A 16,555-nucleotide genomic window follows, 5' to 3' on the forward strand; every position below is an offset into this window, starting at 1 on the left:
TACTTAATTCCGATACTTTTACAATATCGAATACCGGAATCGGAAGTTCCCATAATGCCTGCGCTCTGCAGTGTCTGTGAAGGATGACAAGCTGGATGGCAGCGCGATCCAGCCTGTCATCAGAATGCCATCCCAGCGGGGGAGAATTCTCCTGATTGTTTAAAAGCCGGCGCGCGGTAAAAAGCCGCCGGCTTTTAAACAATCACACAGCCCCATACTGCTTCCCCGCAGCCTCCCACCCCGATCCTCCGCTCCCCTCGCCACCTCCCATCCCGATCGTAAGTTAGGACCGGGCAGGGAGCGCAGCACCAAGGAGCGAAGGACCCGGGCGGGGAAGCCGGCAGTGAAAAGACTTCACCGCCGGCTTTCCCGTTCTGTGCTGCGCTTTCCCGCCGGTTATTTCAAATGAACAGCTGAGGTATCAGGTGATGCCGATCAGCTGTTCATTTGAAGTAGCCGCGGTGCCCTCAGAGGGTTCATGTGAGTTCATGCTTGACTGCATGAACTCACATGAACTTTCCCACGACCGCACAGGTCAGCCACACCTCACAGACCATCAGACCGGTCATGATTAGTGTGTGTGCGGGGTGTCTGTGCGGGGTGTCTGTGTGCGGGGTGTCTGTGTGCGGGGTGTCTGTGCGATGTTTGTGCTGGTGTCTGTGCGGGTGTCTGTGCGTGCAGGCAGACATAGGCCGATGTGACACTACTACTCCCATCGGCCTATGTCTGTCCCCCGTCCACTCGTGCCAGCAGGATCAGCTCGATGGGAGCAGTAGTTCCCATCAGTCTGATCCTGCTATTTAAATTGCCCTACTGTGCCCCAATAAATGTTAAATACATGTCATTGGTGGCCAGTGGTTACCTACAATAAATTAGTTCATACATTACCTGTCCCCGCCGATCGCCACCTAAAATAAAGTAAAAAATAAAAAACTACACCTATACTCACCTAGACACCTAATTCCCCGAAGCCATCGATCTCCTGTAATAAAATATAAAATAATAAACCACAACCTTATCCTTACCCCTCCGGAGTAGTCCACGAGTGTCCCACGAAGATCTCCAGTTCAGAGCAGCCACATAGAATGTGACCGCTCTGAACCGCTGCCGCCGCTAGAATGACGGGGCCGTAAAGCAGCCCCGTCATTGCATAAGCGGGTTCACCGGAGTTCAGGCAGCGCTGCTCCGGTTAGCTGCTTTACGGCCCTGCTGTATCGTGAGAAATTCCCACGGTACAGCACTGCCGTAAAGGAGGTCTCCGGAGCTGCGCTGCCTGAATGCACTCCGGTGACCTCAGTCAGTGGCTCCCGCTGCCGGGAGCGGACGTGTTCCCGGCAGTGTGAGCTTACAGCAGCCATGCACAGCTGTCACCATCTCCAGATGTGACAGCTGTGCATGGGAGATCAGCACAGGAACGTGGACAGGTAACTATTATTTTTTGTGAACTAAGAATTAAATAAAATGGTGTGTTTTATTTCAAATAAATTATTTTTTTCTGGGTGTAGTGTGTTTTTTCTTTTTAACACTTTGTAGGTTAGTAATGGGGGTGTCTTATAGACGCCCATCATTACTAACCTGGGCTTCATGGCAGCTGGCGCTGACATGAACCCCACCACTATTACCCCCTGCCACCGCACCAGGGCAGCGTGGAAGAGCGAGGCTAAGTGCCAGAATTGGCGCATCCTACGGATGCGCCATTTCTGGGGCGGCTGACGGCTGGTGTTTCTAGCCTGGGAGGGGGCCATTATTCATGGCACCCTTCCTGGGCTATTAATATCAGCCCCCAGCTGTCTGCCTAGCCTTTGCTAGCTATTAAAATAGGGGGGACCCCACGTCATTTTTTTGGGGGGGGTCCCCCATTTTAATAGCTAGTAAAGGCTAGGTATTCAGCTGGGGGCTGATATTAGTAGCCTGGGAAGCTCCGTGGGTTTTACCCCCTTCCCAGGCTTCAAACATCTGCCCCAGCCGTCTGCTTAACCTCCGCTAGAGCCTAAAATTATGGGGGATCCCACGCCATTTTTTTTTTAAATAAATCCTTTATTTTAACACTAAATGACATTTGAGGAGTTAATAAAGATGCAGTCCCTAAATTATTATTTATTTTTTAATTAATTTTTCCCAAAACTTTTGACGTGGGCTTCGCCATATTTTTGTATGCCAGCCAGGTACAGCATCCAGCTTCTATGAACGCGCCATTTTCCGGGGCGGCTGCAGACTGCAATTTTCAGCGGGGGGGGGGGGGAGGGGGGCAGAAAGCTTGGGCCTCCCTGCGCTGCGGATTCCAGCCCCCAGCTGCCTAGTTGTACCTGGCTGGACACAAAAATAGGGAGAAGCTCCACGTTTTTTTTTTTTTTCATTATTTCATGAAATTCATGAAATAATTAAAAAAAAATTGACGTGGGGCTTCGCTCTATATTTGTGTCCAGCCAGGTACAGCAGGCAGGAACGGGCTGCCCCCAACCACCAGCTGCCTATTTGTACCTAGCCGGACACAACAATATAGGGAAGCCCTTTTTTTCTTAATTATTCCATGAATTTCATGAAATAATTAAAAAAAAAAAAAACGTGGAGCTTCTCCCTATTTTTGTGTCCAGCCAGGTACAACTAGGCAGCTGGGGGCTGGAATCCGCAGCGCAGGGAGGCCCAAGCTTTCTGGGCCCCACCCGCTGCAAATTGCAGTCCGCAGCCGCCCCGGAAAATGGCGCGTTCATAGAAGCGCCATCTTCTGGCGCTGTACCCAACTCATCCAGGGCCCTGGTGCGGTGGCTCACTGGGTAATAAAGGGGTTAAGGCCAGCTTGGCATTATCAGCTGGCCCTAAGCCCGAAATTCATGGGGTCACGCCAATATTAGACATGACCGCCATGAATTTCTAGTAAAGTATTTAAAAAAAACACAAACACCCAGAAAAAAGTCCTTTAATTGAAATAAAGACACAATTCTTTATTGTTCTAAATTAAACCATACTTACCGTCACGCCCATTCCAGCTGAAGCCAACGATCTCCTGCAATAAAAGTAAAATAATAAAGCAACATCATCCTTACCTTTCCATGGCTCCCACGACAGCTTCAGCTCTGCTTCATCGAGATGACAGCCTGGATCGCAGCAGAAAGTTGCCATCCAGCCTGTCATCCCGCAGACACTGAGAAGCGCAGGCATGCTTGCGCTCCTCAGTGTCAGGCTGTGACGGCATCCCGATAAGCCGAGTCTCTCACGCTCACCGCATGCGCAGGAGAATTTTCCCACGCTGTCAGTGACGTGCATGAGGTGAGCTGAGTTCATTGGACATGACCTCGGCTCATCTGGATGCCGTCACAGCCAGACACTGAGGAGCGCAAGCATGCCTGCGCTTCTCAGTGTCTGCGGGATGATAGGCTGGATGGCAGCGTTCTGCTGCGGTCCAGCCTGTCATCTCGATGTAGCAGAGCTGAAGCTGTCATGGGAACCATGGAAAGGTAAGGATGATGTTGGTTTATTATTTTTCTTTTATTTCAGGAGATCGTTGGCTTCAGCTGGAATGGGCGTGATGGTAGGTATGGTTTAATTTAGAACAATAAAGAATTGTGTGTTTATTTCAATTAAAGGACTTTTTTCTGGGTGTTTGTGTTTTTTTTAAATACTTTACTAGAAATTCATGGTGGTCATGTCTAATATTGGCGTGACCCCATGAATTTCGGGCTTAGGGCCAGCTGATAATGCCAAGCTGGCCTTAACCCCTTTATTACCCAGTGAGCCACCGCACCAGGGCCCTGGATGAGTTGGGTACAGCGCCAGAAGATGGCGCTTCTATGAACGCGCCATTTTCCGGGGCGGCTGCGGACTGCAATTTGCAGCGGGGGGGGGGGGAGCAGAAAACTTGGGTCTCCCTGCGCTGCAGATTCCAGCCCCCAGCTGCCTAGTTGTACCTGGCTGGACACAAAAATAGGGCGAAGCTCCACGTATTTTTTTTTTAAATTCATGAAATTCATGGAATAATTAAGAAAAAAAGGGCTTCCCTATATTGTTGTGTCCGGCTAGGTACAAATAGGCAGCTGGTGGTTGGGGGCAGCCCGTTCCTGCCTGCTGTACCTGACTGGACACAAATATAGGGCTAAGCCCCACATCAATTTTTTTTAATTATTTCATGAATTTCCTGAAATGATTTTAAAAAAATTGACGTGGGGCTTCGCACTATATTTGTGTCCAGCCAGGTACAGCAGGCAGGAACGGGCTGCCCCCAACCACCAGCTGCCTATTTGTACCTGGTTGGACACAACAATATAGGGAAGCCCTTTTTTTCTTAATTATTTCATGAATTTCATGAAATAATTAAAAAAAAAAATGCGTGGGGCTTCGCCCTATTTTTGTGCCCAGCCAGGTACAACTAGGCAGCTGGGGGCTGGAATCCGCAGCGCAGGGAGACCCAAGCTTTCTGGGCCACCCCCGCTGCAAATTGCAGTCCGCAGCCGCCCCAGAAAATGGCGCGTTCATAGAAGCGCCATCTTCTGGCGCTGTACCCAACTCATCCAGGGCCCTGGTGCGGTGGCTCACTGGGTAATAAAGGGGTTAAGGCCAGCTTGGCATTATCAGCTGGCCCTAAGCCCCAAATTCATGGGGTCACGCCAATATTAGACATGACCACCATGAATTTCTAGTAAAGTATTTAAAAAAACACAACACCCAGAAAAAAGTCCTTTAATTGAAATAAACACACAATTCTTTATTGTTCTAAATTAAACCATACATACCATCACGCCCATTCCAGCTGAAGCCAACGATCTCCTGCAATAAAAGTAAAATAATAAAGCAACCTCATCCTTACCTTTCCATGGTTCCCACGACAGCTCCAGCTCTGCTACATCGAGATGACAGGCTGGACCGCAGCAGAACGCTGCCATTCAGCCTGTCATCCCGCAGACACTGAGAAGCGCAGGCATGCTTCCACTCCTCAGTGTCTGGCTGTGACGGCATAAAGATGAGCCGAGGTCATGTCCAATGAACTCAGCTCACCTCATGCACGTCACTGACAGCGTGGGAAAATTCTCCTGCACTCAGCACTTCAGCGTGAGAATTTTCCCACGCTGTCAGTGACGTGCATGAGGTGAGCTGAGTTCATTGGACATGAGCTTACCTCATGCACGTCACTGACAGCGTGGGAAAATTCTCCTGCACTCAGCGCTTCAGCGTGAGAATTTTCCCACGCTGTCAGTGACGTGCATGAGGTGAGCTGAGTTCATTGGACATGAACTCGGCTCATCTGGATGACGTCACAGAGAGACACTGAGGAGCGCAAGCATGCCTGCGCTTCTCAGTGTCTGCGGGATGACAGGCTGGATGGCAGCGTTCTGCTGCGGTCCAGCCTGTCATCTCGATGTAGCAGAGCTGAAGCTGTCGTGGGAACCATGGAAAGGTAAGGATGAGGTTGCTTTATTATTTTTCTTTTATTGCAGGAGATCGTTGGCTTCAGCTGGAATGGGCGTGACGGTAAGTATGGTTTAATTTAGAACAATAAAGGATTGTGTCTTTATTTCAATTAAAGGACTTTTTTCTGGGTGTTTGTGTTTTCTTTTAACTTTGACTATGGGGTTAGTAATGGGGGTGTCTTATAGACGCCTCTCCATTACTAACCTGGGCTTGATGTCAGCTGGCATTATAAGCTGACATCAACCCCAGCCCTATTACCCCACTGCCACCGCTACAGGGCAGTGGGAAGAGCGAGGCTAAGTGCCAGAATTGGCGCATCCTATGGATGCGCCATTTCTGGGGCGGCTGACGGCTGGTGTTTCTAGCCTGGGAGGGGGCCAATATTCATGGCACCCTTCCTGGGCTATTAAAATCAGCCCCCAGCTGTCTGCCTAGCCTTTGCTAGCTATTAAATTAGGGGGGACCCCACGTTATTTTTTTGGGGGGGTCCCCCATTTTAATAGCTAATAAAAGCTAGGTATTCAGCTGGGGGCTGATATTAGTAGCCTGGGAAGCTCCGTGGATATTACCCCCTTCCCAGGCTTCAAACATCTGCCCCAGCTGTCTGCTTAACCTCCGCTAGAGCCTAAAATTAAGGGGAACCCCACGCCAATTTTTTTTTTAAATAAATCCTTTATTTTAACAGTAAATGACAAGTACAGTAATCAACACTGTCACTGTACTTCATATATATGTGACTGACATGTTTCTATCTATCTAATCTATGTGTGATTCTCTATTCTTTCTATTCTAAATTGTCGGGTACAGATGCTGAATTGCCGGCCGGCTTTTTTAAAGAGACGGTGCATGAAAACACTATAATTTTTTAAATAAATCCTTTACACTAAATGACAAGTACAGTAAGCAACACTGTCACTGTACTTCATATATATGTGACTGACATGTTTCTATCTATCTAATCTATGTGTGAAGCTCTATTCTGTCTGTTATAAATTGTCGGGTACCGCTGCTGAATTGCCGGCCGGCTTTTTTAAAGAGACGGTGCACGAAAACACTAATATTTTTTAAAATAAATCCTTTACACTAAATGACAAGTACAGTAAGCAACACTATCACTGTACTTATTATATATGTGACTGACATGTTTCTATCTACCTAATCTATGTGTGAAGCTCTATTCTTTCTGTTGTAAATTGTCGGGTACCGGTGAATGCCGCTGATGAATTGCCGGCTTTTCATGTCATTCTACATTATTCTTAGTTGTTTTACTTCATGTAGAATTAACCTACAAGGAAAGAAAGGGTTTATTTTCATTCCGATATTTGTGTCCCATTGACTTGCATTGGTTTCCGGTATCGGAATCGGCGATATCCGATACTTTTTGGGTATCGGCCCGATCCAATCCGATACGATATTTCCTGATATCGGAAGGTATCGCTCAACACTAGTAAACACCTTAAACTGAAAAAATTCAAGAACGCCAAAATTAATTTTTTTTTTGGTCGCTGCAATTGCACAAAAAATGCTGAAACAAGCGATAAAAAAGTCGCATTTATCCCAAAATGATACTAATAACAACTTTGTCTGGCCCAGCAAAAAATAAGCCATCACACCGCTCCATTGGCCTAAAAATAAAAATGTTACAGGTCTTGGAAAATGTCGACGCAACCTGAAATTTTTTTTTTCCCAAGCTTTTCGTTTTTTTGATTTTTTTTTCTTCAGCACTAAAATAATAAAAACTGGACATGTTGGGTATCGCCGTATTCCTATTGAGTAGGAGAATCCTATTGCATGGTCATTTTTACCACAAAATATACTCCTTAAAAACTATTCCCAAAAAACTGTCAGAATTGTTTTCTTTTTTTTTTTTTTCACAATTTTACTGCGCTTTTTCCAGTACATTATTTGGTAAAATGAATGGTGCCTTCTTATGTGGACAGAAAAATAAGAGTTATCGCTCTGGGAAGAAGGGGAGTAAAAAACGGAAATTGGCCTCGGCGTGAAGAGGTTAATAACCTCTTTATAAAGCTCCTATCTCGTTACCAACATACGAGTTCTCTGCACATCAGTGCTTCAGACGTTGCCTTAGCACAGTGACGAAATGTTCCAAAAATAACAGAAAAAGCCCTTTATATCCAGCTGACGCCAATGCCGGGGTCAGGATGGGACGTCGGTGAGTCACATGCACATTGATTCACAAGTACTGATTGATATGAGACCATGGAACAAAGATCAGGGCTTTTTGATGAGGCTGATTCGCGTGGGCACAGGGATGTGAAGGACGTGCCGTGTATGTGTAAATTGGTGTGAAACGCGTTCATTGATGAGGTCTCCATTAAGAAAAATGACAATCTCCTTTTCCCTCTTCTGATACCACACAATGTATAATCATTACCTTCATCATTCCCGTCATCTGTCTCATTACTGGAAATGTGTTTATTATAAAAGGAACGCCAAAACCTGTCTCCTCATTAAACAGAATTAGATTCTCTGCAAAAAAAAAAAGATGGCTGATAATAGGGAACAGTAGAGGTTATATTCAGATTTGTGTCCCTTTTTAAAGGGTTAAAGGGAATCTGTCAGTAAACTCAATCCCCCCACCAAACCACATGCCGGTCTTTGATATAAAAGGTGGATTTACTTTTCATTTATCTGTTGCTGCATTTCTCATGTAATTAGCATTTTAATTCATATTCAAATGGAGCATTAAAGGGATATTCTCAAGTTGTCTTCTGAGCATCTCACAGCTCTAGGGTCTCCTTACTTCCTGGTTACTGGGGGGGCAGGTACTCGTCCTTGAGTGACAGCTCTGGTCTTTTGTTACCATCATTGTTGCGTTCACTATTTTTACATATAGGGTTCTGTGAATATTTTTGCTCAATGCTACCTGTTAGGGCACATCATAGTTCAGAATACCAAAACTAGTGCTTGGATTACTAGGTGACACTTGATCACAAGTTTGGAACAGGAATACCCGGCTCCACAAGACTTGGTTATGGTTTAGTGACCCCAAACCACGGACAGGACTCCTTAAAGGCCCAAAATGGGCATAACTTCAAGGGGTTAATGAGGAGCAGGGGTGATGATTGCCATCTTACAACTGATAATACATTAATTTCATCCATCCTCGGAGCTCTTGACTGCACATTTCTAGTGAAGGTCGCTTAACTGAAATGCGTGTTGAGACGTCACTTGGTCATAACCTTAGTGATAGCTGCCAAGTCAATTACTGTCTCATTCGAGATCCTCCATCATCGGTGACCTTTACTGGTGTGACATGACGTTTGGGAAGCCGAGCTGACCACATATGCAGTACCGCCACGCAGTATGCTTCTTATGGCAAAGTGTTCACGTGATTTAAAAGGAGACATAGTCCTTCTAAATCGCAGCGGGATAAAGGGGTTCTCCACCACATTTACATTGATTACCTACCCTTAGTGTGTGCAAAGTAAAGTTGATCGGCACATCCACATTTCTTGAGTATTTGTAAAAATCTTTTGTGGGGAGCCATGTGGTACAGCAGTTTTTTTTTTTTTTTTATAAAGACCCCATATTTCCCAGAATTCAACCTCTCCTTGCCACAGATCTGAAACCATTGGTCAGGCCCACCAGTAACCAACTCCAAGGCCCCACTTTTCAGCTACATACAAATGCGACATTATCCTCAATCACAAATGTATATAACCATGAACTGGGTAGATTGTGAAATGAATAAGATGCTGCCTTTGTCTGTACATAGTGATTCAAGTATATAGTGCCAAGTACTGCTCATATAAGAGGGTGGTGGCCCACCGGAGGATTCTCCTGCTCTCCTGTAGGCCAGTCCAAGCCTGGTGGCAACTATCAGCCCGTAAGGTTGTGTTCCCACTGACAGGTTTCCTGAAAATGGAGCATTCTACCTTTTTGGATATAGAGTTGCATGTTAAAGCAATGTCCAGAAATTCAGTGTGAACAGCAGGATCTGTACTCGTGAATCGCAAATTCATGTCATTGTTGTTGAGATATTTAATGATGTCCGTTATGGCTGCTATGCAGCCCGACCAGAGGATCAGGAAATCATCCACATAGCGGCCATACCAGACTAGTCTGGATGAAAATGGATTTGTTTCTGGAAAAATAAAATCTTCCTAGCACCAAGCAACAAACAAAATAGCTAGCGACGGGAAGAAATGCGAACCCTTACATAGTCTTCCTTCAACCTTAAAAACTATGTTACTAAGTCCATCTAGTCCAACCCATAGACTAACATGTTGATCCAGAGGAAGGCAAAAAAAAACCATGAGGCAAACACTAAGCTCCACATTGGGGAAAAAAATTCCTTCCCAACTCCATACGACAATCAGACTAGTTCCCTGGATCAACGCCCTATCAAGGAATCTAGTATATATAAGCTGTAATATTATACTTTTCAAGAAAGGCATCCATGCCCTTCTTAAATTTTATTAGTGAATCCCTCATTACACCATCATGCGGCAGAGAGCTCCATAGTCTCACTGCTCTTACAGAAAAGAATCCCCGTCTGTGATTATGATTAAACCTTCTTTCCTCCAGACGTAGAAGATGCCCCCTTGTCCCCGTCTCAGGCCTCAGAGTAAAAAGATCAGTAGAAAGGTCTTTGTACTGTCCCCTCATATACTTGTACATAGTAATATGATCACCCCTAAGCCTTCTTTTTTCCACAGTAAATAACCCCAAGTGTAATAACCTGTCTTGGTATTGCAGACCCCCCAGTCCTCTAATAACCTGTCTTGGTATTGCAGACCCCCCAGTCCTCTAATAACCTTGGTCGCTCTTCTCTGCACCCGCTCTAGTTCAGCTATGTCTTTCTTATACGCCGGAGACCAGAACTGTACACAGTATTCTAAGTGTGGTCGCACTAGTGACTTGTATAGAGGTAAAATTATGTTCTCCTCATGAGCATCTATGCCTCTTTTAATGCATCCCATTATTTTATTTGCCTTTGCAGCTGCTGCCTGACACTGGCCACTAAACGTGAGCTTGTCGTCCACCAATACACCCAGGTCTTTTTCAGTTAGTTTTGCCCAGTGATTTACAATTAAGCATAAAATTATACATTTTATTTCCTCTGCCCAAGTGCATTACCTTACATTTATCCCCATTAAAGCTCATTTGCCATTTATCAGCCCAAGCTTCTAGTTTACATAGATCCTCCTGTAATATAAAATTGTCCTCCTCTGTATTGATTACCCTGCGGAGTTTAGTGTCATCTGCAAATATTGAAATATTACTCTCAGGGGCGTACATAGAAGTCATGGGGCCCCATAGCAGAAGCTCTAATTGGGCCCCCCCCCCTTACAAAAAATAAATATTTGTCTGTGTCACAGAAGAGCAGACCTCATAACTTTCCAGCCTTTACATAGTAATTTACCTCCTTCTGAAGTCGTAGATTCCTCCTTCATTGCCCCCATAAAGTATGATGCCAACAAAAGTGCCCCCCAAACAGTATGATACCCCTATGGTGCATTCCTCCACATGCACAGTATAATGACCCTATTGTACCCCACTTCACCTCCCACGGCAAAGTATGGTGACCCTAACAAACTATAATCCCCCAACTGTGAACCCCACAGAGCCCTCCATACACTCTCATGGCCCCCACACAGCCCTCCAAACAGTATAATAGCCCCCACACAGCCCTCCAAACAGTATAATGACCCCACACAAACCTTCCCACTGTATAATTGCTTTCATACAGTATAATGGCCCCCCACATAGCCCTCAAAATATTATAATGGCCCCACATAGCCTTGCATATAGTATAATGCACCACCAATAATCTTCCATATAGTATAATGCGCCCCCATAATCCTCCATATAGTATAATGTTCCCCCCATAAACCTCCATATAGTATAATGCCCACCATAATCCTCCATATAGTATAATGAACTTCCCATGGTCCTCCATAGAATATAATGCACTCCCCATAGTCCTCCATACAGTATATTACACACCCCATAGGGTAAAATGCAGCCCCCATATAGTATAATGCATGCCACAGTCCTGCAGTATTTTGGGCACCACGTACTCACTGATTTTAAAATACCGTATATTTTAAAAAAGCCGAGGCCCCTAATTTTACCACATAAAAATGGGAAAACCTATTGACTTGAGTATAAGCCTAGGATGGGAAATGCAGCAGCTACTGGTAAATTTCCCCATCCTCGTATGTGTGGCCCCCACAATCCCTGGTATGTGTAGCCTCCTCAATCCCCCAATCCCTGGTATGTGTGGCCCCCACAATCCCTAGTATGTGTGGCCCCCACAATCCCTAGTATGTGTGGCCCCCACAATCCCTGGTATGTGTAGCCCCCTCAATCCCACAATCCCTGGCATGTGTGGCCTCCTCAATCCCCCAATCCTGGTATGTGTGGCCTCCTCAATCCCCCAATCCTGGTACGTGTGGCCTCCTCAATCCCCCAATCCTGGTACGTGTGGCCTCCTCAACCCCCCAATCCTGGTATGTGTGGCCTCCTCAACCCCCCAATCCTGGTATGTGTGGCCTCCTCAACCCCCCAATCCTGGTATGTGTGGCCTCCTCAACCCCCCAATCCTGGTACGTGTGGCCTCCTCAACCCCCCAATCCTAGTACATGTGGCCTCCTCAACCCCCCAATCCTGGTAGGTGTGGCCTCCTCAACCCCCCAATCCTGGTAGGTGTGGCCTCCTCAACCCCCCAATCCTGGTAGGTGTGGCCTCCTCAACCCCCCAATCCTGGTAGGTGTGGCCTCCTCAATCCCCCAATCCTGGTATGTGTGGCCTCCTCAATCCCCCAATCCTGGTATGTGTGGCCTCCTCAACCCCCCAATCCTAGTACATGTGGCCTCCTCAACCCCCCAATCCTGGTATGTGTGGCCTCCTCAATCCCCCAATCCTGGTATGTGTGGCCTCCTCAATCCCCCAATCCTGGTATGTGTGGCCTCCTCAATCCCCCAATCCTGGTATGTGTGGCCTCCTCAATCCCCCAATCCTGGTATGTGTGGCCTCCTCAATCCCCCAATCCTGGTATGTGTGGCCTCCTCAATCCCCCAATCCTGGTATGTGTGGCCTCCTCAACCCCCCAATCCTGGTACGTGTGGCCTCCTCAACCCCCCAATCCTGGTACGTGTGGCCTCCTCAACCCCCCAATCCTGGTACGTGTGGCCTCCTCAACCCCCCAATCCTGGTACGTGTGGCCTCCTCAACCCCCCAATCCTGGTACGTGTAGCCTCCTCAACCCCCCAATCCTGGTACGTGTGGCCTCCTCAATCCCCCAATCCTGGTACGTGTGGCCTCCTCAATCCCCCAATCCTGGTATGTGTGGCCTCCTCAATCCCCCAATCCTGGTACGTGTGGCCTCCTCAACCCCCCAATCCTGGTACGTGTGGCCTCCTCAACCCCCCAATCCTGGTACGTGTGGCCTCCTCAACCCCCCAATCCTGGTACGTGTGGCCTCCTCAATCCCCCAATCCTGGTATGTGTGGCCTCCTCAACCCCCCAATCCTGGTATGTGTGGCCTCCTCAACCCCCCAATCCTGGTACGTGTGGCCTCCTCAACCCCCCAATCCTAGTACGTGTGGCCTCCTCAACCCCCCAATCCTGGTAGGTGTGGCCTCCTCAACCCCCCAATCCTGGTAGGTGTGGCCTCCTCAACCCCCCAATCCTGGTAGGTGTGGCCTCCTCAACCCCCCAATCCTGGTAGGTGTGGCCTCCTCAACCCCCCAATCCTGGTAGGTGTGGCCTCCTCAACCCCCCAATCCTGGTAGGTGTGGCCTCCTCAATCCCCCAATCCTGGTAGGTGTGGCCTCCTCAACCCCCCAATCCTAGTACATGTGGCCTCCTCAACCCCCCAATCCTGGTACGTGTGGCCTCCTCAATCCCCCAATCCTGGTATGTGTGGCCTCCTCAATCCCCCAATCCTGGTATGTGTGGCCTCCTCAACCCCCCAATCCTGGTACGTGTGGCCTCCTCAACCCCCCAATCCTGGTACGTGTGGCCTCCTCAACCCCCCAATCCTGGTACGTGTGGCCTCCTCAATCCCCCAATCCTGGTATGTGTGGCCTCCTCAATCCCCCAATCCTGGTATGTGTGGCCTCCTCAATCCCCCCCTCCCCAATCACTGCACACATAAAACAATAAACACTTATACTCACCTTCCTTCCTCACCTCTGCTCCAGCGCTGCGTCCTGTCTGCAGCAGCTCATGTCGGCATCTGAGCAGCGCGCGCTCTCAGACACAGAGGTGAGCGCTGCCGGCACATTCACTCCTCTGCACTGACAGCAGGAGCCGGGGCTCAGAGCTCCTCCGTGCCGCTACTAAAGAGAATGAATATTCCGTCTTCTCCACACCCATGGGAGTGGAGAAGAGGGAATATTCATGTCCCTTTAGCAGCGGGCACACGTGATAGCTGCAGCAGCGGCTACAGCAACCCGCTCCTCTGCCGCCGCAACCACTTACTCACCTATCCTTCTCGTTCCCACGGTGCTTGGGGCCCTCACGGGCCCCCTCCGGCCACGGGCCCCATAGCAGTGGCGTGGTCTGCCGCCATTGGCGGTACGCCACTGATTACTCTGTATGCCCCCTACAAGGTCATTAATAAATATGTTAAAAAGAAGGGAGCCCAATACTGACCCCTGTGGTACCCCACTGTTAACTGAGACCCAGTCTGAGTGTTTTCCATTAATAACCACCCTTTGTTTCCTATCACTGAGCCAGTTCTTAACCCACATACATACATTTTCCCCTATCCCCATTGTTCTCATTTTATGGATCAGCCTTTGTGTGGAACCGTATCAAAAGCTTTTGAAAAGTCCATATACACAACATCCACTGCATTTCCTTGGTTCATAGGGGCACCTTTAATTTGGTAAAAAAAAAAAAATTGTAATTAAATTAAAAAAAAATTGTTTCAAAAGATATCCAATGGCTATGAGAATGGTTTCCTTTACTTCTGCCCTGTATCCACTGTAACGATGTAACTGAAATGGCTTGTGTCGCTACATGCCGGGTGTAAGGAGCAGGCTCAGGAGCTGAGCCTGCTTCATACAGGGCAGGTGCCAGTGGTGCTCTACAGCCAGCACCTGCCTTTAACAGCAGCAACCAGAGCTAGGTCCGATGCTCCTGTGTAACAACTTAATCGCTGCTGTCAGATTCTGATAGAGGCATTTTAGTGGTGCTGTCTTGTTGAGGTGCTCAGCAGCCAACTGCAGCACAATTTCTAGGTGCCAACTATGGCAGCCGTTGGTCTACTGATGGTCACCATCAATTTAGTGCTTCCTCCTTCCTATAGTGTGCAATATTGAAGTATTGCCGTATATGTAACACAATCGATCGCAGGTTGAAGTAATAAAAAGGTAAGTGAAAGTTCTTAAAAAAAAATAAATATATATATATATATATATATATATATATATATATATATATATATATATATATATAATATAAAAATTTTAAAAAGTATAAAAGTTTGAATGTCAACATATTTTGCCAATCTATCAAAATATGACGTTGATTAAAAATTAAAAACCAATCAATATATTAAATGTAACCCAAGATGATGTGAATAGAAAGTGCAAAATTCAAGACTTGGAATAACTATTCATTTCCTTGGTGATGGCTTTTCAGGTTTGTCCATGTGACTTGAGAAAGTTGCTCTGCGGTTAATTTTTTTTTCAAAATTATTAAAAAAAATTTCTTCTTTCAATTAAATTCTAGCCCGGAAAGAATGTCCTGTATGAAGATCGGGCAATACAGGATTTGCACGAAATCTATGATCCTTGCTTCTTGCTGCCGCTTTTCAGCGAACTGCTCAGACCAGGTAACTATGAATCGCCATACAGATTGTCCTATAGAAAAACACTGCACTTGACTCCACTTTAAATGACTGATTACCAAAGTATGTCCTGAAGTGGGTGCTGAAGTATGGAGAGGACTCAGGAGCTTAAACCTGCTCTGCTCAGGATATGGAGAGGGCTCAGGAGCTTAAACCTGCTCTGCTCAGGAGCTTAAACTTGCTCCATACAGGGCAGGTCCCTGCTTTGTTGCACAGCCGACACATGTCTCTGACAGCAGCATCCCATACGGTATATGCCATAAAGAAAATCAATTGAGATGCCAAAATTGCTGTTTTTTGACACACATCCCACAAAAATTCAATAAAATTTGCATATTCCCCACCCCCAAACATGAGACCAATAACAACTACGGGTCTGGATGCAAATAAAAAAATGCCCTTGCACAGCTCCATCAACAGACAAATTTAAAAAAATGAATCTCCGAAGCAAATGTAAATATATACTACCGTTCAAAAGTTTGGGGTCATTTAGAAATGTCATTATTTTTTAAAGAAAAGCACATTTTTTTCAATGAAGCTAACATTAAATGAATCAGAAATACACTCTATACCAGGGGTCTCAAACTCGGCTGGGTATATGGGCCACACATGGAAAAAATTGGAATTTGGGGGGCCGCATTCTTTGTTCAATGTGACATTTTTAGTAATACCATTTTTTTTGTATACACCTTTTGAACATTTTTGCCGTGTTTATTTTTTTATGGCTTGGGTCGTTATGGATGTGGCGATAATAAACGTGCACTTTTTTGTGTTTACTTTAGTTTACATATAAAACAGCATTTTTAGTGCCCAATATTTTTTCATGCTTTATTTTATTTTTTATTTTTTTTACAATTTTATTTCCCCCAATTGGCCACATACAGTAATATTGTCTTACAATTAGCATCATTTAGTAATAATGGAAAACATCTTGTAGTAATGTTCCCCATCCAAGTCCCCATCTTGTACTAATGTGCCCCATCCAGGTCCCCATCCTGTGGCTATGTGCCCCATCCAGGTCCCCATCCTGTGGCAACGTTCCCCATCCTGGCGCCCATCTTGTACTAATGTGCCTCATCCAGGTCCCCATCTTGGGGCTATGTGCCCCATCCAGGTCCCCATCCTGTGGCAATGTGCCCCATCCAGGTCCCCATCTTGTGGCTATGTGCCCCATCCAGGTCCCCATCTTGTGGCTATGTGCCCCATCCAGGTCCCCATCTTGTGGCTATGTGCCCCATCCAGGTCCCCATCTTGTGGCTCTGGTCCCCATCTTGTGGCTCTGTGCCCCATCCAGGTCCCCATCTTGTGGCTCTGTGTCCCATC

The 16,555-nt window shown here is 46.6% G+C and overlaps 1 protein-coding gene across 1 annotated transcript in view; it reads left to right on the plus strand.

Annotated features, from left to right (window-relative positions):
* The window catches only part of URB1 (URB1 ribosome biogenesis homolog), a 108,759-nt gene that overhangs the window by 71,013 nt on the left and 21,191 nt on the right, over positions 1–16,555 (plus strand). Inside the window, exon 30 of the mRNA XM_073668308.1 lies at positions 15,115–15,217. Coding sequence (XP_073524409.1) covers positions 15,115–15,217 — 103 coding nt within the window. The remainder of the gene's footprint in view (positions 1–15,114; positions 15,218–16,555) is intronic.

Source organism: Phyllobates terribilis, unplaced genomic scaffold (assembly GCF_046119375.1).
Source record: "Phyllobates terribilis strain yellow unplaced genomic scaffold, ASM4611937v1 Scaffold_2__4_contigs__length_985480577, whole genome shotgun sequence".
NCBI classification, from domain to species: domain Eukaryota; kingdom Metazoa; phylum Chordata; class Amphibia; order Anura; family Dendrobatidae; genus Phyllobates; species Phyllobates terribilis.